The 22,775-nt window shown below is 41.1% G+C and overlaps 1 protein-coding gene across 1 annotated transcript; it reads right to left on the bottom strand.

Moving 5' to 3' along the window:
- Positions 1 to 3: 3 nt before the first annotated feature.
- On the bottom strand, positions 4 to 9,448 carry PPIC (peptidylprolyl isomerase C). Its single transcript, XM_064735394.1, has 5 exons — positions 9,324 to 9,448; positions 5,757 to 5,870; positions 5,170 to 5,263; positions 3,290 to 3,474; positions 4 to 2,068 (listed from the first exon to the last, which is right to left on the bottom strand). The coding sequence occupies exons 1-5, from the start codon at positions 9,420 to 9,422 to the stop codon at positions 1,940 to 1,942; spliced, it is 621 nt and encodes a 206-aa protein (XP_064591464.1). The 5' UTR covers positions 9,423 to 9,448; the 3' UTR covers positions 4 to 1,939.
- Positions 9,449 to 22,775: the final 13,327 nt, after the last annotated feature.

The following is a 22,775-nucleotide window of genomic DNA, read 5'->3' on the forward strand; positions in this document are numbered from 1 at the left end:
CAGTGTTTTTTTTGTGAAATTTTTCTATAGAAATTTTTCTGAGATTCTGTTCTCTGAGATGGGTCTCAGATGTCTGTCTTCCCATGAAGTGTGAGAAAATACCTGTGTGTCTGCTCATTTAAAGCCTTAGCTGAACATGGTAGCCTTACAGAACCGTATGTCTTGGTGAAAAAAATTAAGGTTAATAGAACACAGAGGAAGTCACTGGGCTCATCATCAGAAGGGAGCATAACACAAAACCAGCAATGGCAAAGCTGGGCACAAACATTAAGTCAGATCCTGGAGACACACAGGTTGCTCTAAATGGTAAATGTGTTTGGAAGCCATCTGGGGAGAGTGGAAAGCCGGGACTTCAAAACAAGGTAGGCCTATGACTGCAGCACTTGCTCAGGTATCGTATCTTTATGAGGTCTGTAAGCTCAGCCTCCAGGAGAGCTTTCAGCTACTGGCAGACTGAGGCATTCGCACTCCTGCTCCCAGAGCTGCTTTTCAGAGAATTTTACTTTAAACAGCTATTAGAAAGAAAAGTGATCAGAGGCAAAATGGAAATCTGATTGCCTAGCCCTAGACAAATTTAGAGGCCCTTGCCAAGTTCTCCTCCAGTTCTGTTTGCAGAGGACAGTAATCCTTTCACAGGTCTCTGAAAAGGAGTGTCAGTATTTACCTTCAGGAGAGGCCCCAGGGCTGTGGATGAAGAACCAGCAGGAGCATCCTCTAACAGCAAATGATATTTCAGGAGAACCTAGGGTAAATCCCTGCCGACAGTTTTTTCCTGTTTCCGTTTGAGTGGAATGCCAGTAGGTACATACAAGCTCTGTGCTGTAGCAGTCTCTTCTGCCCTGAATCACTTTGGCTCTGGATACACCTCAGAGCTCCTTCAGGACACCCTTCAGGAAATGAGTCACTTCAAAGAGGAGTAGTGTGCTGCCTGCCTGTGTTACAGGTGGATGAGCCCTTCATCAGATCTTGGCACTGCCTCTTCCACCTTGAGTCCTAAAACAGTCAACTCAAAACAAAAAAATCCACATATCTGCACTGAACTTAACATAGGTGTCTCTTAAGTGTTACCCTACACTGACCTCCTCTGAAAGCTACCAGTTGTAAGCTTAAGAGTTATTTATTTATGAAGCATCACCAAAAAAATGAACCCAAAATTCTCAAACTTACAGCAAAACATAAAGAAAAAGTGTTTGAGCTTTAAAATAACTAACATTAATTGTTACAAAATTGACCAAAACAAGAATTCTTCTGTTTTAATCAGTTTCTAACAGACTGCCTTATTTAATAATAAGACAGAAAAGCTGCTTGTTCTTGATCACAGAATGGTATCTCAATACTGTGGTTTTCTGAAAGACAGAAGGGACTGACATGTTTAGATTAGGTATATTAGGAAAATTTACCATCTCTGCTCTAACCTTACAACCTTATCTCCTGAAAAGCAATACCCCCTGCATATAATGTGGAATCAATTGAGGTGAGAAAAAAGTTTGGGGGCTGAAGTAAAAAATGCTCTCAAGTATTTATCTGAAAGCAAACTTTATTTATTCAAAACACTTCTATATTTTACCTTTTTTTTTTTAAGTTTTTAGAACTGCTGGTAGTGTTACAGTAAATATTTTCAGTTGAAAAGACAAAAACAAATATTGCTAAAATTTCCAAACAGAACAAAATTAATGTATTTCAAACCCTGGAAAAATGGAATTACTGCTATAATTTTTCATTAAAGACTTTTTCTGCAAGATCTAGAATTTGGTGGGATATGTCTTGCAGCTCCAACAAGTTATTATAGAAATAATTATATCCCTTCTGTATGTGGCAAATGATAAGTACTGCCTAAATGTAACCTCAGCTGTTTTGAGGAGAAAACTTGGTGGATCAGTGAGATTGGTCAAAAACCAGCATTAAAGATAAGTTGTACTTTTCATTCTGACTATTGCTCTCACCAGTCACCAACTTCAACTACAAAGGGTTCCTTCACAGCTATTTTGCCACTGTTCACAATCACACAGTCTTGAAGGGGCCGATCATGTTCATCTGTCTGCTGGAGTTCTATCGAGTGCACCACAGACTGTCAAACAAAAAAAGAACAAACAGAAAGGTTTGGTTTAGCCAAAGAAACTCAGTGGCTGAGGTCTGGTGCCACAGAAATAAAAAAGTGCACCTAACATCATTGCTTATTAACCAGTTTGTGAACAAAGTCCTTTACCCTGCCAACTTCCCATATCCTTTTCTTTCTATATTAGCAGTTGTGCCACTCTGTAAATCAAACACAGTTGACAGAAGCACAGGGAAGGCTGTTTGCCTTCCTAGAAAATCCTCCAGCCAACAAAAACATTTTGAAGAGGTAACTAAAAATGTACATTCAGCTGATTAAGCTGGCACATACGGGATTATATCTGTGGCCTATGAGCAAAAAGTGAATCCAGAGATCACACAAAGGCAAGCATGATTATTTTTCTAATTGTACAGCATAACTGCACTTCCAGAAATCCGGTTACTGCTTTTACCTTTAGCATATAACACACACATACAGATTTTTAGTGTGGTACCAGTATTTTTAAAGGACAAAATTAATTTACGTATATTGACAACTTGTTTTCTATATTTATCCATTAATCTGACTACACTGAAACTTAAGTCTAAATAGTTTATCAGAAATTTACAGCTACTACTGTAGATCATGAAAATGGAATTCAGTACGAATATGGGAGCGAGGGGCAAGTATTCTGATGAAGTTTTCAAACTCCTCAGATTCCAGAAGCTCATGTTTTCCCCAATAATTTCAAAACACAGAATAAAGAGGAGTAATTTGTAAGGAGAACCAGACTAATAAAAGTATAATCACTTGGAAACATAATTTTTAGCTGAAAATTTGATTTGGCCTCTCATCAGTATGTGTTTGCCTGCTTTACATTCACATGTTTCTAAAAACCCTTAACGGTGAAAAGTGTTACCCATAACTACCATGCACTACAAAATTTGATTTTAGCCTGGAGAAAACAGTGTTGCTGAAAGGAGGAACTGAACTCTCTTCACTTGTAATTTGCAAAGGTGTAATTTGCAAAGTGTTGACTTCAGTGCTTAGCAGTCTGAAATAAGGGCAGCGGAAGCCAAAAGCATGGTACAGGTTTCCATTTCTGATATTTCAGTTCTAAATTGTCCAGCTGGAGCTCCTCACAATCATTTCCTACCATGTACATATTAGATGAATAATGAACTGTGTCTGAACAGGGGTAACAGGGGTATAATGGGCACAATTTGTCCAGATTAACCACTACTTTAAACTTACCATTCCATCAAGGACTTTGCCAAATACTACGTGTTTTCCATCTAACCAGGAAGGCTTTGTCACACTGATGAAGAATTGGGATCCATTGGTGTCTGGCCCAGAATTAGCCATGCTAACCCATCCAATTCCATAGTGTTTGAGCTTGAAGTTCTCATCAGGAAATCTTTCTCCATAGATGCTTCTTCCTATGACAAAAAAATAAGAAAGCAGACTTTAAAAAAATAAATAAGAAAAAAAAGCTGCTTTTTGTTCAAAAATGGGGAAAATGAAGTATGAATTCAGGACTTGAAGATTCATTGTTTGAGAAAACACAGCAGCATCACTGTTAAACCATCAGCAACTCCATAACTAAAATCATTTTTTGTGTAAAGGTAAGCTAAACCACCACACATAAGGAAGGAACAGTCAAAGCTGATGATGCTTTACCCCTTGAATTTAAGCACGCTGAATACCTTCAGAGGTCTGGTTTACAGACACCACTGAATAATATATACCTTCATCCTGCTGAGCAAATTAAAGTAAATACTTATGGCCACCAACAATAAGATGTAATTGTCACAAAATAATGGTTTTTTGACAATTTCAGTATTTAAACCTTTCCTTTATGCTAGGAAATTGCTTTAGGCATGTTTACAAGACCAAATGGAAGTTAGACTAAAATATTTGGTATGTATGTGTACAACCACTACATTAAGATTCTGATGTTTTTAAAATAGTTCAGAGAAAAAACACATCAGTCATGGTTAAACCACCATCACTCTGAAAAGAAAAGGCTGTCTGTCTCACTCTTTGCTTGTCCAGTGCCTAGCACAATGGGGACACTTTTTCCAACACCACCAGATGCTATCCCAATAAACAACATCAGCAAGCAAATAATTGCTGCCTACCTTTAATGCTAAAATTATGTCTTTGGTATTATGGTCATCCCCATTGCTGACTGCTATGACAAGGAATGAATGTTTCCATTCTATCCCAGCAGGGAAATCACTAACAGTTCATGCAGACAGTTCAAATTGTAGCATGTGAATGTGCATCTAAAGGAAGAGAAGAAATCTGCATCTGCATCTAAAGGAAGAGAAGAAATCTGCAGCCAGAGTGAGTGCAGTGCAAGAGATGCTGTGCTGGCATTGCCCCCTGAGTGTACTGAACTGTTCTGCTGGAGGCTCAGGAGGAAGAAGTGATACATGCAGCCAGGACTCACAGCACCAGCAAGTTTATGGTTTCAGTTTTAGTAAGAGAAAAACAGGGAGAGGGCATGACCCTCATCTAGTTTCCTTCTCTCTCCCTGTTAAGAAATTCTTTCTCACAGCACATTTCAGAGGTTCCTCAGAACAGACTGAGCTGAGGGCAGAGAGGACAGCCTCCTCCTTCCCTACCTGCCTTCCCTCTACGCGCTTTCACTGTTTCATCACGGATTAGACTTCTGCTGGATGACTTGAATTGGTTCACCTATACATGCAATCAGTGAGTGCCTCAGGGAAGGAGCGCTGTCACAAAGCCAGAGCAGGGGAAGGGTGGAGACATCCATCTTTTGGAGACGGTAAGTTGTAGGAGCAGCTCAGCTGGTCACGTGGCTCCAGCCCAGCACGCAAAGCCATGCTTCTTGAATGGGGACAAGTCACAGACAGAAAAGAGCTATCTGCAAAAATTGAGGACAAAGGAAGAGCTACACATACTTATAAATCAGATAATCCAAATAGCTGCAGCTTAGGCTACAAGACACTTGGAAAAGTACTAGGTGCTCTAAACCAAATGTGGGCTGGTTTGGGGTTTTTTCATTTATCTGAGCAGAAACCATGAAGCAATATGCTGGTTTGCCCACACTTTCAGCAGACACTTGAACAAAGAAAAGGGAACCTGGAAGATACTAAGTATGTTACCTCCTGATCCATCTCCAGCTGTAAAGTCTCCTCCTTGAATCATGAAGTCTTTGATCACACGATGAAATTTACTTCCTTTGTATCCATATCCTCTCTAAGAAAATGAAATAATTCTTTAAATGAATGTAACATCCAGTTCTATATAAAATCATAGGAAGTACACAAGTTGTGAACAGCTAGATTTCACAGAATATACCACTAAGGGATATAATACTGTCTAGAAACACATTAAACCAAGGTGCAGGTAAAAAACATCTAAACTGCACTACCACAAAGAAGGTATTTATTCAGGTGATCAAAGCCATTGTCTTTATTTGACTTTATTGTCTGTATCTGACCACAGTAACTCCACATGCTAGATCTGCAAGGCAGGTACAGATTGAGGTGCTCATATCCAGCATCTCGTAATTACATCTTGCAAACCAAGGACCTGAGAAGACACACAGTAGTGCACATCCCTGGGGACAGCACCTGTGCACAGGCTCCAGTGAATGAAGACTGACAATTCACAACTGAAACAGCATTAAACACACACTGCTTTCCCAAGCCAAACCTGAGTACACAGCGGAAGAAAACCACAAACGTACTTCTCCAGTTGCCAACGCAATGAAGTTCTCCACGGTCTTTGGGACAGCTTTTCCAAACAATCCAATTACAATTCTGCCAACATCTTTGTCTCCAATCTTCACATCAAAGAACACCTGAATATTTTTGTGAAGGGAACAAAAGTGATATAGATGTGAGCACAGCAAACAGCCAAGCTTTTCAAAGAGTAAGGTGGTAAGAAATTACTTCTAGCTGGTCTGTAGTAATAGTATCCTGCAATTCCTAAGGGTGCTGTTTCAGAGAAATCCTTTCAGAGCCACCAAAATCAGGTTATGCAGAAAACTGTTTGAGATATGGTGATTCTATGTTTTGATTCTTACTACTTTTAATGGCTCAGTGAGACTGCTGTATCTCAAGTTTGAAGACAGTGTTCAAAAAGATTTTTCCCAAACATGTAAGCCTTTAAAGCTGAATGGAAAAATTAAATATGAAAGTAAGGAAGAACAACAATTCTATTCCCATATGGGGGAAATAACAAGGAACTATAGTACTGACACTCCCCACAAATGACCATTTGCTATCCACTCATAATCTTCACTGTGTAAGGTATCAGTACGTATACACAAAAGCCTAAATTCCATTGAATTGACAAACAGTGGGAAGAAAATCCTTTGGCTCAACCAAGCAGTTTCCTTCCTAAACATGAATCCAAAACTAGGAGAGAAATAACCAGGCCAGATTATTCAGCTGATTGCCTAAATCTTCAATGTGTATGTCACTGAAAAGCAACTTCAAAAAGACAAATGAGTTACAAGACATTATAATGAATCTATGAATGCATATTTGAATGTGCAAAAATGTTCCAATAATTACTGAAAATAGGAACAGCTGTCAGGAAATGAGGCATTTTGAAGTTCTGAAAAAGTTACATAAAGGCTATTACAACTTCTAGGAAACAGCAATGTGTACTCCTATGATGTGGTATTTGCTGTTCCTTGTGGCACTCAACCAAGTATTACTTGTCTGTAATGCTAAGAAATTAGTCCAATAATGATAATAAATGACCACAGTCTCTCCAACGTGAATGCTTCTTTCACGCTCTCCTACTAAACATTTCTACCATTTCTTGATCTTCTATGTGGTTTTGACTGTTGAACTTTTGGCTAACACTATAAAAGCGCTATAAAGGAAATAAAATTCCTTTTGATACACCTCATTCATTTCCTTGACACTTGGCACTGAATAACATGCTTCTTATATGTGCGGCTCCCAAAGTACTAACAGCACACTCTCACTAACTTTTTAATGGTTCTATAAACAAGTCTCTCTGAATTGTGCCGCCAGAGTTATCTAGGTAAGGGCCATTGCCTTCCTACATTTTCTAAAACCTTTGGCTATCTATTTTGCCTGGAAATGTTGTTCTAGTAGGACTGCCTGAAATACATGGGCACATATAGGTAACAAGACCAAGGCTACCAAACAATCACCCCACAGAGCATGAACATCACACACTTTGTTGACAGCACAAGGAGACAAGTTCGCCATACGCTGCAAGCCTAGCACAGCCACAAGGCTTCGTACGTGGCACTGCTGCTTGCCTAAGTAACAAACCCAGTACTTTTAAAAACGTGTCTCTGCATATTTTAGCCACAAAATCAAGTATGGAAATATTTGGTAGCCCTAGACACTATTTCTGCATAGAAAAGCCATGTTCTCATGAGTGTATTTCCACAGGTTCCCTGGAAATTCAGTGGGCATGTAGACTCTTGTGAGCTGGTTGATACAGTATTTTTAAATCTCAAAAAACATCTGGCCGAATTCTTCACCAAAAACTCTGAAAGAAAATAAATATTATAAATTTTCAGTCTTATTAATACTTTTATAAATATTTAATCGTATTTACAATCTGCAGTTAAGTACTTCAAGACTGAAATGAAAAAAGAACACACCACTAAGAGTGGCTGGTTCTCATAAACAGATTCATATATAATTTACACAAGATGCTGTACATCTACCTGAAAAAATGGACAAGAGCATTCAATTATTTAAGGAAACTAAAGTGACTTTGAAAGGAAGATCTCATGATTCTTAAAGACCAGCTAATGTAATAACCTCATAAATGCAAAATTACTGTATATGGTGTAAAGCCACAATAAGGGGGCCAAAATACATCTGGAATCATCCTGAGTGAAAGGTTTGCCTTTGGGCTTGTGAAGGTCAGAGAAGGAAAAGAAATAGAAATACTAGAAATAATTAAAATGGATATAGTAAAGAGATGGGCATAGCTATATCTGTACTGTGAGTTCACACCCTGAGTGTTGCATGTAATTTTGGTCTCTCTACTGCAGAATGATAAAACCAACCTAAAAAAATGTTAAAAAATGGGCAGAACAGATGCCCAACGGGTATGGAATATCTTTTATATGAAGAAAGGTTATAGAAAGCTACTTAAACTGGAAGAGAGAAAACTGGTGTGATTTGATGAGCTCTGTAAAGTTACCACTGCCTAGGACACAAAAAATTGGCAATGCAATTCTTTAGGTGCCACAGCAGTCAGAGAAAAGCATACCATTATGGCCCAGGCAAAAGAAATGAAGAAGGAAAGTACTTTATTCATAATTAAATAGGAATGTATTTCCAGAAGATTATTTGATGGTCAAATTTACCCTTCCTCCCCCAAAAAAAAATCAAATCTGTGGTCTAGAAGTCCATGGCAATGAAACTGTAAGCAGCTGCAGACAACAGAGGCAATGAAGCACAGAGATAAAGGCACAGTCCATGGCTTAGGATACTGAAGCCATGCTAGAGCAAGCAGTTCAGCAAACAGCCCCTGCTGTTCCCGATCACACTTTCATGAGTGTAGGTGTCTTTCCCAGCATGGGCACACTCTCTCCTGACTACAGGGGGAAAAACACTTGGGGGTTGAAACACAGAATTCCAAAGCTGGACTAAACATCCCACCTCCTGCACCAAACAAACACTTTTTGGAAAGAGATGCTGTCATGCTGCAGTAGTTAGGTGCCTCCCTATCCCGCCAGCCAGCCCCACAGCCCACAATCCATCTCCTGGGCAGTGCCATTGCAATCTGACCCAACCTCCCCACTCAGTAGCGCCCCGTTGGATCCTCTCCAGAGTTTCAGCAGAGAGGAGGAATGAATAAAACCCATGGCACAGACGAGCCCCAGAGCAGTCAAACCTCGTGCCGCTCGGGGCAGCCTGGCAGCACCAGCAGCCACAAACTGCCCCGGCGGCAGCAGAGGCTGCAACAGCGCTGGAGGGGTGACGAATTTAAAAGTTTACATTTCTGCAAGCCAGAGGGAGGCTCTGCTGGCCCGAACTCCGCCATGTGCCAGCGCCTACCGAAAGGAGGCATGCCCAAAGGGGTTAAAAACCAACCAACCAACCAACCAAGAAAACCCAATAAGACGGCGAAGCTCGGGCGTTAGGCCAAGCCCTGTGTGCCCGGGGCGCGGCGCGGGGCCGGCTGTGGAGCGGGCCAGGGCAGAGACCGGCCGGCTGCCCCGGCACGCCGCCACGGCCGCGGGACCTCCCGGCCGCGGGCCCCGCCTGACCCGAACCGAGGCTTCCCGGCGGCGGGCGAGAGTCACCTTGGCTGTCACGCTGGGTCCCCTCCTCTTGAAGGCGTCGGCCACAGGGGCCAGGAAGCACAGACAGGCCACGGCACCGAGCAGCGCCCCGCGGGCCATGGCGCCGGCCGAGCGCTGCGGCGCCTGCGCCGGGGAAGGGCGGCTCCTCCCGCCGGGGCGGGGGGCTCCCGGCAGCGGCTGCCCGCCCCAGGGAGCGGTCATCCATCCCGGAGAAAGGCCAGCAGGCCCTGGGAGCGGCCAGCTATCCCGGGGAAAGGCCACCAATCCCGGGGGAAAGGCCACCCGTCCAGAGGAGAGGCCACCCATCCCAGGGAGGGGTCATCCATCCTGGAGAAGCCGTCACCATCACGGCCGGAGTGATGACCCGCCGGGGCTGAGCTCCGGTCCTGGCGCCCTGGCTGGGTCTGGGGCGGGTGCTGCCCCTTCTGATGGGCGGCGGGAAGCCGGGTGCCCTCCGCCGGGCCGACCTCGCCCAGCGGGAAGTGCGGTACCGGAGAGGGGCACAGCCTTCGGCTTCGGCCGGGCTGTGGGCCCAGCAGGCTCCCACGGGTGGGTGAAGTAGCCAAAAGCAGTAAACGCTTGAGAGATTGAGCCAGCAGTGTGCCCTTGAGGGAAAGGGCAATGGTATCCTGGGCTGCATTCCAAAGAGTGTTGCCAGCAGGTGTAGGGAGGTGATGGTGCTCCTCAGCCCTGCTGAAGACTCATCTGGAGTGATCTGTCCATTTCTGGGTTCCTCAGCATAAAGGAAGTGTGGGGCTCCCAGAGCGGGTCCAGCACAGGGCAAGAAAAGGACTGGAGCATGTCTCTTATGAGGAAAGGCAGAGAGAGATGGGCCTGCTCAGCCTGGAGAAAGGATGACTGACATGGGACCACATCAATGTCTATGAGTATCTGAAGGGAAGGTGTCAGGAGGATGGACCAGGCTCTGCCTGGTGGTGCCCAGAAACAGGATAAGAGGCAACAGGCAGAAACTGATACACAGGATGGTCCACCTGATTACAAGCAGAAACTTCTTCGCTGTGCAGGTGACTGCACGTTGGAACAGATTGTCCAGAGAGACTGCACAGTCTCCTTTACTGGAAATACTGAAGAACTATCTGGGCTCAATCCGTGCTGTGTGCTCTAGGACAACCCACATGACAACCTTGTGGTCCCTTCCAACCTCAGCAGTTCTCTGATTCTGTGATTTTGGGAGTGAGTCGTTAGTCCTTCATATTTGCTGTATTTAATGTGCTAGAAACTACCGGAGCCTGTGAGGCACCTGTAGTACTTTTGGGTTCATTTGTGTTAGCTATGGTGGTGCACTGCTTGTCAGCTTACACCTCTGGCTTTGGACAACAAACAAAAGTGCTGAAGGAATTCATCAAACACAAACATTTCTCCCAAGCCATTATGTGCTAAAAAATCATTTGTATTCAGGACCTGTTTCAAATGGTGTTGCTGCGGCAGTCCCTAGAAAATTTGTAAATTGTAGCACACTGAAATTTTGTGGCCTGTCAGCTGCCAGCATACAAAAGTTGAAATGGATGCCAATGGACTGCAAGCAGGAAGCTGTCAGTGGCTTATGTAAGCACGCTCAGGCTTAAACCCAGCATCACTGTGGTTCTGGGTGTATGGCATATCACTTCCACAGACAATTGTGAAGGCAGCCCAGAGCTCAGGTGCAGTGCCCAAGGGAGTGTGTGCTCTGCACCACGCACGTGCGCTGCATGTCTGCCAAACCCCTCGGCTTCAGACTGTGCCTCAGCTGGCAGGTAGTAGAGACAATAGCCACAGACTCCTAGAATTGTTTAGGATCATCGAGTCCAACCATTAACCCAGCACCGCCAAGCCCAGCACTTAACCATGTCCTTAAGCACCACATCTACATGTCTTTTAAATACCTCCAGAGTTGGTGATTCTATCACTTCCCTGGATAGCCTGTTCAGTGTTCAACAGCCCTTTTCATGAACGAATTTTTCATAATATCCAACTGAAACCTCCTCTGGCACAGTTTAGAGATATTTCCTCTTGTCCTAAGGCTTTCTACATGCAAGAAAGAGGCTAACCCCCTCACTGCAGCCTCCTTTCAGGCTATTGCAAAGAGTGATCAGGTGTCCCCCTGGTTATCATTTTCTCCAGGCTGAACATCCCCAGCTCCCTCAGCTGCTCCTCATCAGACCTGAGCAACAGACTGTTCCCCACCTTTGTTGACCTTCTCTGGACTCACTTCAGCACTTCAACATCTTTCCTGTAGTGAGGGGCCAAAAACTTAGCCCAGATTTTGAGGTGGCCTCACCAGTGCTCAATACAGGGTGACAATCTCTTTCTTGGTCATACTGGCCGCACCATTTTTGATACAGACTAGGATATCATTGGCCTTTTTGGCCACCTGGGCACAGCTGGCTCATGTTCAGCCTCTGCTGACCAGCACACCCAGGTCCTTTTCTGCTGGGTCACTTTACAGCCTCTCTGCCCCAAGCCTGTACTACCGCTTTGGGTTGTTGTGACCAAAGTGCAGGACCTGGCATTTCCTCTGTTAAACCTCATAATCGTGGCTTCAGCCCGTCAATTCAGCCTGTCCAGATCCCTCTGCAGAGCCTTCCAGCAATCAACACTGCTACCCAACTTAGTGTCATCTGCAAACTGACACAGGGTGCACTTAACCCCCACATCCAGATCATGGATAAAGACTTTACACAGGGTTGTCCCCAGCACTGAGCCTGGGGATCAGCCCTTGTCAGTGGCCAGGAACTGGATGTAACTCCATTCACCTCCACTCTCTGGGCCTGGCTGTCCAGCTGGTTTTGGGCAGCCAGGGGTGCACTTGTCCATGAACAATGTCTCTGCTGTGTGTTTTCAGGTGGCTTGTGCAGCTGACCAAAATGCCTACAATGCTTGAAGGGTTCAGGCATGCTTGTGGAACATGTTCTCTCATGTAGACATTTGTCGGGCATCTGGTTCATGTACGGCAAGGCTTCTCTGAAACAAATACCGTAAGCTGGTACACTGGAAAGATCCACTTCAACATTCATTCCCCATCCAATCCAAAACATAGCATACCCTGATGCTCACTTTGGGATCTGTGGGGTGATCACAGACTGTGTTTCACAGAGGATATAACTTTTCTGCTCTTTTCCATTCTGCCCACATGCTGCCTGCACAAGTGTATCTGAGTGTAATGAGATTTCTCATCAGGCGACTACAGTAAAAGTTAATTTTGCGGGCACAGCAAAGGGCATGGTTACAGCTTCTGCCTTACATAGCACACGAGCAGAAGCCCCAAATTATCATCTTGCTTAATTGGTGACTGACACAAATAAATCCTTTTTCCTCAAGAGGTGTAAAACATACTTGTAGTTCCTGAGTCAAAGAGCAATCTGGGCTAATCTAGGGCTTGGCTTTGACATCTGACCTATGTGCTGGCATTTTGTATACAACTGAGGGTTTTACCAAAGCCCTGCCCCTAGGAGCTGCCATCAGCACTAGGGAATTTGGGGCTTCAGGGCATGGTTCAAGACATTTGTCCTGTAACTATTTAGGTCTGTTCATTTTAGTAAACCAAAACTAGTACATGTGTGTGTAGGTGGTTATGGCACTTCTCTGATCCCATTGCTAATGAGCACAATATTTATTGCACAATAATATCCTTTAAATATCAAAGCAGCCCCAAAAGGAAACATATGTCTCATATGATATATCCTTTGCATTGATAATGGTATGTCAATGCATTTTCAGCAGGTATGTTAGTATGTGAGTTTACTCAGAGTAAACTGCATATATATATTCTCTGCCAGTTAGATAAGGTACTGAGAATTTAATATTATGATTCAGCTGCCTTCCTTGTGCTGCAAACACATAGCAATGATGCTCAACTAACTATAGCATTAAGATTTCCTGCGGAAATATAACAAAGGCTTACTGTTTTGTTCCAGTAGTAGGATATAAACTTTAAAAAAACTGTATTGCTTTATAAAATCATTAGACAGTTAATCATTGGACAGTTAAGGATTCTGTCTAATAGCGACAGAAACATTTTCAGTCTACATATGTATCTAATGACATAAGTCTCAATAGTTAAAATCCAGGAGGTGTAAACTTACCATTTCCATCTCTGTTTAGAGAATCATAGAATCCCAGAATGATTTGAGTTGGAAGGAACCTTAAAGATCATCCAATTCCAACTCCCTTGCCATTAGCAGGTACCCCTTTCACTAGACCAGGCTGCTCAGAGCCCATCCAACCTAGCTGTGAGCTCTTCCAGGGACAGGGCAGCCACAGCTTCTCTGGGCAGCCTGCTCCAGTGCCTCCCCACCCCCACCATAAAGAATTTTCTTAATATCTAACTTAGACCTTTTAATCTTTTAATTTGAAGTATTTTTAAGTTTGACATGCATGGGACAGAACATTTTTGTTACCTCAAATGTATGTGGGTCACCAGGTGAATGTGTAAAGCAATAAGGACAAAGGTGGAGCCAAGGCTAATTCCAGATTTTGGGTTTCAAAGAAGACCAAGGCTGGCTGATGAGACTGTATTGTCTCAGAGCAATTCAGTCAGAGTAGTACATTGATTCAAACCAGGAGGTGCAGAAGAATGAGCAAGGAACTGGGAAGACACAAAACTATGATCTGTCTAGGAGGCTCCTTAATTTAATACTCTGTTATACAGAGTGTGTATAGGTATGCTGAATGACACTCTCAAGTCACAGTACTCCCAAGAGTTCCCTTTCACTCTCCCTCAATAAAAATGTTGGTGTTTGCAAGGATGACTTTGCTGTTTATTGACATGTAAATATGTTTCATCCATGTACAAGAGGGCAGTATGAGGCAGAAAGAATGAAAGCAGTACTTGATAGCACTGAAGATCTTTGAAAACAGCAAGATGAGAAGATGAGATGGGATCTGGTTTATATTATCTTGGAAAGTTTATGCATAGTGGTGATGCTGCTAAATATTTTTTGGAAGAAGATAAAACAATGTTTAAAGAGGAAATCTTGAAAAGACACAGAAACTTAATATGTTCAGTGAAAAGTCAATTTTACACAGAAAATCTCTTCCTGATGCTAAAAGAAGTACACGTTCTTTTTGCAGGAGTTTGATGTCATGACTATCAAATAGGAAGTACACAAAAGCCGGACAAGCAGTAAACTTTGTGTAGCTGTGAAAAGAAAGGACTTCTTTCAATGAAGCTAGACAATGTGTAAGAACTTGTTATGAAGTCTTTATTTTTCTGCTTTAATTATTCATCACATTCTTGAAGAATCTGGAGGTCTTTGCAGACTCTTTACACCAGCTGGATGCAGTGTGCTGAGAACTACACTGAATGCACTGTGGCTTTGCAGAGACAACTTCTCCATGTTAAAATTTTAAAAAACGGGGCAAAATCAAGAGAGGGTCTATGACAGAAAACCATTCATTCAGGTTCCATCTTTCCTAGCCATGAACAATTTGTTCACCTCTTCAGTGAAACTGATTTGAAAAAAACTGTTATCATTTCTTCCCTCAGTTTTCTTTCCTGTAGACTAAACAACCCCAATTCCTTCTATCTTTCCACATGGGTCAAGTATTAGAGCAGGCGTCATCTGGATGTATAGCTTTTAGTTGAAATATTACCTTTGTTCTTACACATCAGTGGAAGCTACAGATAAGCACATTTTGTCATGTCTTGCCCTTTCTTTTTTCCTTTATTTTTAAGTAGTTCAAGTGACATAAGGCTGTTGTGGCAAAGATTATGTAGCTCATTCAAAGAGTGTGCTCAGACTGTCTGGTGTTTGTGTTACAGTGTAGGGGACACATTGCATTTTAGAGCTGGCTGATGTGTTATTTGGGTGCTTGTCTCTTGAAGTCACCAACCTTTTAAAAGAATAATTTACTACTGTTTGGCAGTCTTTGATTTAAGTAATAGTGCCTGTAATGAGATGTTTTGTTGTTTCTTACAGGCTTTCTACAGTTTAAAAGGGGTACAGAAGAGAGAACTATTGAACATATAGAATCTGACAGATTTTGAATTCTAGTAGTACTAGCATTGGCAGTAATTCTAGACACCTCTTCATCACTATGGCATGGTATGAGCTATGATTTATTGTAGTTATGTAGAAATATTTTATATCCAAATTGCTCTAGTATATCATGTTATACAGGTAAAAGAATTCTGGTACACATAATAATGCTTTATGGTTCTGTAGGCACTTTCATCGGTGTTAACTGCTTGATAGCTGCCAGGATATAACTTGGAGTAAGCACTGTGTTCCATAAGGCTGCTGTAACTGAGCTTTTATTTTTATTTTGTCACTTTGAAATGGGTTTTGGATTCTCAAGGCTGAATCACTGAAGATGTATCATCCCTTCCAGGACTGATCTTTGTCCATAAAGTTTCACACTGCCGTAGTGTTACTTGTCTTGTTTATTTAATGTATCACTGGCAGAATAAAACCATAGGTTTAAAGCCAAGCTTTAATCCCATAAGGACTAAGAAATGCCCCACTACATCTTATATGCCAGCTAAATTATAAAATGGTTAAAAGTGTTAAAAGATCAGAGCCACTGTGACCTGACATATGATTCTGAGATGCAGCAGTAAAAAAAAAAACAGCTTAAGTTCTGTAAATTGTAAGTCACTGTATATGGCCCTCTTGAATAATGAAGAAAGAGGTTTATGGGAAGTTTTGTTTGTGTTTTTTTGTCTTTTCCTTTATGTGAGTTCAGAAAGATGGAGTGTATTGTATGTGCTGTCTCTTCTATTAAACCACTTGTAAAATGGCTTAGACTGCTCCTGTCATCTGATGCACTTATGCAAAATGAATGTGTCCTATGCTCCGGATAAGTGTCTTCCTTCTGGTGAATAGTTTTTAAGCTTTTTAAATTTTGTATCCAAACACGATTTGAAGTGTCACCCTTTCCACTCTAATGGTCAAAGCATTTATTTAGGTGATACCAGCAATGTGTTTTCAAAATAGTGCAGCTGGAGGCAGAACCATTTTGAGCCTATATGTTTACAGGATATCAGAGCTATCTGTAATTGCACATCTCATTTAGCACATAGTCATTCATTTAAATTCTGGTTTTCATAGCATCTGTGGTTGCATAAGATCCCTTAGGGCAAAACTGATTTTTTTTTTCAGTAAAGCATAGTTGTGAGGAAATGTACAGTAAGATTTCTTTGTTTTCAAGGCAAAAAAGCTAAAATTTAGGAAAAATAAAAGCTGGAACTGCATAAGATCCTATTTTTCCCCTTCCCCAAATATTACTTCCAATTATAGTACATTGTTTATTCCAGTTTTCCAAACACTATTGCATGTCCCTAAATTATGGCTGCCATCTCTTTTCTGTGAAACTACTCACACCTAAAGGTAAGTACATAGGTGTTTCAAAAATATGTCTTTGTCAATAAATTTATGTTCCAATAATCTATACTTCCAGCCTGCTAATGCCCAGAGGTGCAAATCAGAATATATAGTCTGTGTTTCTAGACTCTTAAGAAAAAAAGATAATTCCTTCCTCAAATATGGAAATGGGAAACTGAATAAGTAGCATTCCATCACATGTCTGTGGTGAATAATAGGCACAGGTTTGTTGTTTTCATGTGATAATTGCAATTATTATTTTTACTGCTGTTCTTGGTGGTGGAGCAGAAGAAAGATAGGGAAAGAAGGGTAGGAAGAGTGAACAGTGAAAGCTCATTAATTGTCCAGGAGGTAAATGGCAACCCAGGAGTAGCACTCAGAAGAAAACAAACATAATCAGCAGTGCTAAGGCATGTGAATCAGTTTGGCCCTCACCTTCCAAACACCCAATGAGGTTGTAGTAATTAAGAGGGAAAATGAAACTTGAAGCTGTTAAAAGGAAAGTGAAAATTACAAGAGTTTTTCCTTTACAAATCATAAGGAAGACATTGAATATTTAGAGAGATTTTGCATGAAAACTGATCATTTCAGAAAAGACCTGGGCATCTAGAACAAGGGAAGAAGCTGCTGCCAGGATAGTTTTAAATGGAAGGAAAATATATTGGTGGTTCATTTCAAGATGAGTGAAAGGTGAAGATGCATGATATTTCTCTCTCCAACTCACTCTGGAGCCTGCTGTGCTGACAGAAGTACAAAGCTAGCCTCATTAGTGCAGGAAATATGGGTTGGAAGATACAGGGGGAACAAATAGGTGTAATTTTGGTGTCCCTGAAGTTCTACATTGTTATTACCATGTTAAAAATAGTGTCTGGTCAAGGACCTCATCTGTCTAGTTTCTTTCTAGTTTCTATTCAGTAAGATGCAATGGTTCTGAAAAGATGTATTAATTTGCTATCTGACAGATTACACTGTGTAAAAAAGATATCTTAATTTACCTTAAGAAAGATTTGTGTCTAGTTTTTCACCTCTATATTTACTTTAACTTTTATTATGATTTTATTCTTATGCATACACAGGTAACTGCATACACTTGACTTAGATACCACCCTATTTGTTGCATGTTTCAGGTCTTTCAGAAAATACACACTGAAGAAGGTAAAATATTTCATTAGTGCTGTAATATTCTTCTTGGAGGTCTTGCCAGTCAAAGATCAAGTTTCTTAGAAGTACTTACCATGATCCTTTATCTATAGGAAATAATTTTGTATACTTTTTTGTATATTAAATCCGTGCAACATCTAGAGGAATTCTGCCAAGATTGTGTAAGGATCAAGGAAAGGACAATAGTCCTGCACACAAGGTGGGCACTAAGTGGTCAACTGTTAGCAAATATATATAGTTGGTGTTTTTACTTAGTATCTTTTATTTGAACAGTGCTACAGTCAGTCACAGGTAAAATTCTCTACAGTGATGCTCATTAAGAATCTCCACGTCACAGTATCTAGGAAAGTGTAATGATTTCTCATACATAAAAGCAAAAGAAAATATTCTGATGAGCACGATACAATAAGTCTGCATATATTGGTGTTTGTTGTGTATGTTCAAATAAACACCATTAAAATTATTCTTCTTTCTCTATCCATTGTCTATGCTAAGGCAATTGTGTCTTTTCTAAGTGACTTTTTTCCATAAAAATCCTACTCTCAAGTGCTTTGTAAATGCTATGTTTTCTGTCCAGTGACTTATTTCAGCAGTCAACCTTACATTCATCATTGTAATGCTTGTAATGAATGGAAGTGTAAGTGAGTTATTTTTGAGAAAGGAATTGTAGGTAATTTGGAAATAATTCTGACTCAGAGTTTTGGAGAGCTGCACTGATGGCAGCAGGACCTCTCTGTGGGGAGAGGGCCTTGGCTGCATACAAGATGCCCACCAAGTTGCTCTACCACTCTCCTCAGCAGAATGAGGGGGAAGAAAATAAGATGGAGAAAAGAGCAATGAGTTAAGAAGAGGGAAGTTTAACCAGAAAAGAAAAAAAAAGAAAAAGAAAAAAAAGAAAGTGCAAAGGTTGTGCATGGAAGCAAAGGAAAGCAAAAGATCTCTTGTCTGCTTTCCGTATGCAGGTGTTATCCAGCCGCTTCCCAGGAATTAGGGCTTCAGTACCCCTACCAGTTTCTGGGGTGAGGGAGAAGGCAGAATGCTGGGGAGACAGTGCTGGTGCTGTGCCAGGGCATGACCAGCACCTCTGCAGCCCCAGCACACAGCACAGCAGGGGAAAAGAGCCCGTCCCAGCCAGGGCCAGTGCACCTCCATCCTCACAGTTCTGGTGTTCGGGGACACGGAGAGGATCTCAGCTTGAATTCCCATTGTCAACAGAGAAACCGGGAGGTCTGACATGAAAAGTTGGGGATTTTAAATACCTTCTTCACTTTTGGGAAAGGAGCTTTCAGCCGTGGTGGAACTTTTCAGTACTGCTTTTATATTTTTCAGTTAAACTACTGAAAAAGACTAGCGTTCTAATGATTTTTTAAAAGTGTCACCAACATCCTAAGCCCTGAAGACCACAAAGGCATTTTAAACAAGAATTTCTTACAAAATACTTAGAATATGCATAATGTATGGAAATGCAATGAATGGTCTGGAATGAAATTTGCTCATACAGCTGTCACTTCTCAATATTTAATTTGTCAGAAACTGATCCTGATGGCAAATTTACCACTTGTCATTTGTGTTCTCTGTATTTCCTGTGAAGCAAGACTGCTAAGATGTAAATCTACTTTTTGTTCGTATATTGTCCTTAAATGTTTTACTGATTTTTGGTTTTGTTGCCCACTGATATGAAGAATTGTAAGAAAAAAGTAGGAACAGTCTGGGAAATTTCAATTGGTCTGAGCAAACCAAGCAGGTTTCTGAGAAATCTAGTCTAGTCTAAGGTGTCCCTGCTCATGGCAGGCATTTGGTCTAGCTGACCTTTGAGGGCCCCTTCCAACACAAACTATTCTATGGTTCTATGAAGATGATCAGATTTGTGAGTGCAAGCAAAGGAACCTGGAATAAATAGCTCAAAGATCAGACGTGTTAATAGCACCTCACTGGGAAATGCTCTCAGAAATAAAACTTCACATTGTATTTCATGTGCTAAATTACTTAGTGTAATTGTTAAAACCATTGAAAGCATTGCTTTTCCTTCAGTTTTTAGATTCGTTATACTTTGCTGGATGCCATATTTTCTCTGTGTCTGAAAGCATATGCTAATATCATAATGATTTGGATGGTATATCCCACAGTTTTGGTAGACATAATAATGATTTCTAAGGTGAAACAGATTGGAGAATCTCCCTTATTTAATCCATTAAATTTTAGATAATCTTCATTAGAGACTACAAAGACTTGAGTTGATTACTGGTTTTCAGTTCAAAATAGACATTGGTGGATTTAAATGTAATCCCACAAAAGCTACCTGGAAGCTGACTTATTTTTATGTCAGTTTTTACATATCTTAAAATACAGCCCTGGTTTCTAGCAGAAGCAGCATCAGAGTAGAAACAAAGCAGATGTTTCGCTGATTGTATCTAAGGATATGTCAATGGTATTCTTAGAAAGAGAGAAATTTTGGCTTTGCAAACTAGTGGTGGCATTTTTGTTCTCATTAAAACATCAGATTGATAAAGTCCATGTACTGCTTTGTTCCAAAATGTTCAGCCTTCTTTAAACATTAGCATTCTTATGATTTCATTGGCATTGCAGGCTTCTAGGAAACTCACTTTTTTACAGATCTCTTTCTTCACATCTTTGCTTCCATCAATCTGACAAGCACAAAAAAGTCAGCCCTAAGACTGCCAGTTGTAGCTCCTGCTGCTAAAGACACAATGAATACTTAAAATTTATTTCTAGGAAAGCTTTTCCCTGTTCGGGGCTCTGTCTCTCTCCCCATTGACAACAAAGCCAGGACTTTTTTAGACTCAGCAATGTTCTGCGTCAAAATTCTCTAACTTCAGACAACATAGTCAGGGAAGTGACAGCTTTATATGTATCTCTTGTAGAAGACCACAGTGGTGTTGTAAATCCAGAGTATATTCACAACTGTTGTGCTTAAATACTGCTGTAAAAGCAGATGGATATATCATGTGACATGCAAACTACTGTTTTCACACTTAGGACACCAATCTGTAAATTTGAACCAGTAAATCTTTCTGAACATGAAGACAAAGTTGGTACTTGTTTCATAAACACATTGGCTATGTATATTATGGCTAATGCAGCAAATGTTCCCCTAAAGGATAAACAATGTTATCCACAGCTAAAGTGTTGTCTTTTAATGGCATGGTTCATAAATTACAATGTCATTAAAAAATTAAATTCAAACTGTTTACAAAAGCAAAATAAGTTCTTTGCAAAAGTGAGTGAAATGTAAATTAGAGCTTGGATCTTTATTCTGCCTCTTTAGCATCAGTGTAAATTCAGTTCTAACCACTGTGTTTGCCTCTGTCAGAGCAGGATATTCCAGAGCACAGGAACAGTGTGCTGGTGAAGCATTCCAGCAGGAGTGTCCTTGTTGGCTGACCCTCTCTTCTCTCTGTCTTCTGTCTGTGATGCTTCCCCATTAATTGCATTTTCTGTCTGAGTAGGATTTTTACATTTGCTGGTGTAAGATTTATATATTTGGCAGCCTTTAAGGATCAGCTTGGCTAAGAATGGTTTTCTAGTGAGACTAAGAGTGTCCACATGTGGTCTTTTCTGCCAGAAGATATGAGTGGTAGAAGAGACATTACACAGCTATGATCTGATTAAATGAAGCTTATCCATAGTTGTGTCTGCCTTACCAGTTCAAAGATAGAGGTGTGATTCATGCTTCTCCTTTCAGACCTAGAATAGGACTGTGTGACTACAGATGCTATCAGAAGCTGTATTTTAGCCATCAACTGAATAACAAAAATTGTAAGGTGTCCTAATCCTGATTTCTGGAGGAAAATAAGATGATCATGGATTTCAGATCAAATATTTAGAAAGATTTCCTCTGTGAACACTGGAACAGGAGCAGACCGTCCGTGAAGAAGCCAAGACAAGCTCATACTGTAGCAAACCAGGATAGACATGAAGTTAGGACTTCACCTTCCCTTTCCTTCTCTTCTTTTCCCACTGACACTTTCAGAGATTTAAAAAAACAATGTAGTTCATCTGTCTACCTCATTGCGACATGCACATCAGTGGTTCCATTGCAGATTCCATCAGTATTTTTCAAAAGTTGTGAGAGAAAATGGTGAACTCCCTCAGCAGCAGCTTCCAAGCAGTACCATGACAACTGTGTCTCCGTCCTCCAGTGGATGCTATTGCCTCCCCTATTAAGACATCCAGATGCTGACAAGAAAACTTCTGTGCAATTAGCTCATTCTGAATCACAGTAAGGGCATGAGTGTGCTGTGAGATGATGCTTTGACTACCTGCCTGAGATATTGTTTGCAGTAATGTACAGAGCTCTGTGACACTCATTGAAGCCTTGGCATCTGTCTAAATTGGATAACCAGATAGTGTCAGTATCTACAACTGCTTTATTTAACATTTATCTTTCCTGGAAACTGTCTCTCTCCCTGCTGGGCAAGGTACCTGATAAAGCAAACAGTGAATTTTTCTGAGGTCTTGAACAATCTCAGCTGCTTCAGTTGAAGCTGACTGCCTGAGGCTTTGAGGAGACCATCACTAAGCTCCTATCCAGTTTTGCATCTACTTTTACAGCAGAATCATTTTCAAAGTCATGTATTGTCTGAGTGAGTGGAATGAGGTAGAAAGCAGTTGTCTTTCCCTAAATTCCTGCTTCTATCGCCTGCTAATGTTGCATTTATGTGTCTACCTAGCTGTAATATCAGCAAGACAAGTAAATTTAATGGAAGGCACATTTTCAAAGGGTCTTCACAGGCATTCTGAGTTGCAGAAGTGATGTCTCGTGAGGGAAAGCAACAAAATAAACTAAGTGTTTTGGCATGAGCAATACTGGCTGCTATGAGTAATATCACTTGCTGTCACTAATATTATGCAGGGAATGATTATAAGACTGAGCACATGCTTAGTATTCTGGGCAAACTGTTGAATTCAGTTAAATTACTTCCTTGATTCTAAAATTGTAGTCTACTAA

This window comes from Zonotrichia leucophrys, chromosome Z, assembly GCF_028769735.1.
Source record: "Zonotrichia leucophrys gambelii isolate GWCS_2022_RI chromosome Z, RI_Zleu_2.0, whole genome shotgun sequence".
Lineage (NCBI taxonomy): Eukaryota > Metazoa > Chordata > Aves > Passeriformes > Passerellidae > Zonotrichia > Zonotrichia leucophrys.

Excerpts from the sequence above, each read along its gene's own strand:
- PPIC (XM_064735394.1), bottom strand. The coding sequence starts at position 9,422 with ATGGCCCGCGGGGCGCTGCTCGGTGCCGTGGCCTGTCTGTGCTTCCTG. Across the intron at positions 5,871-9,323 it reads GACCCAGCGTGACAGCCAAG|GTGTTCTTTGATGTGAAGAT; the intron begins GTGACTCTCGCC and ends AAAAATATTCAG. Across the intron at positions 5,264-5,756 it reads TTGCGTTGGCAACTGGAGAA|AGAGGATATGGATACAAAGG; the intron begins GTACGTTTGTGG and ends TCATTTTCTTAG.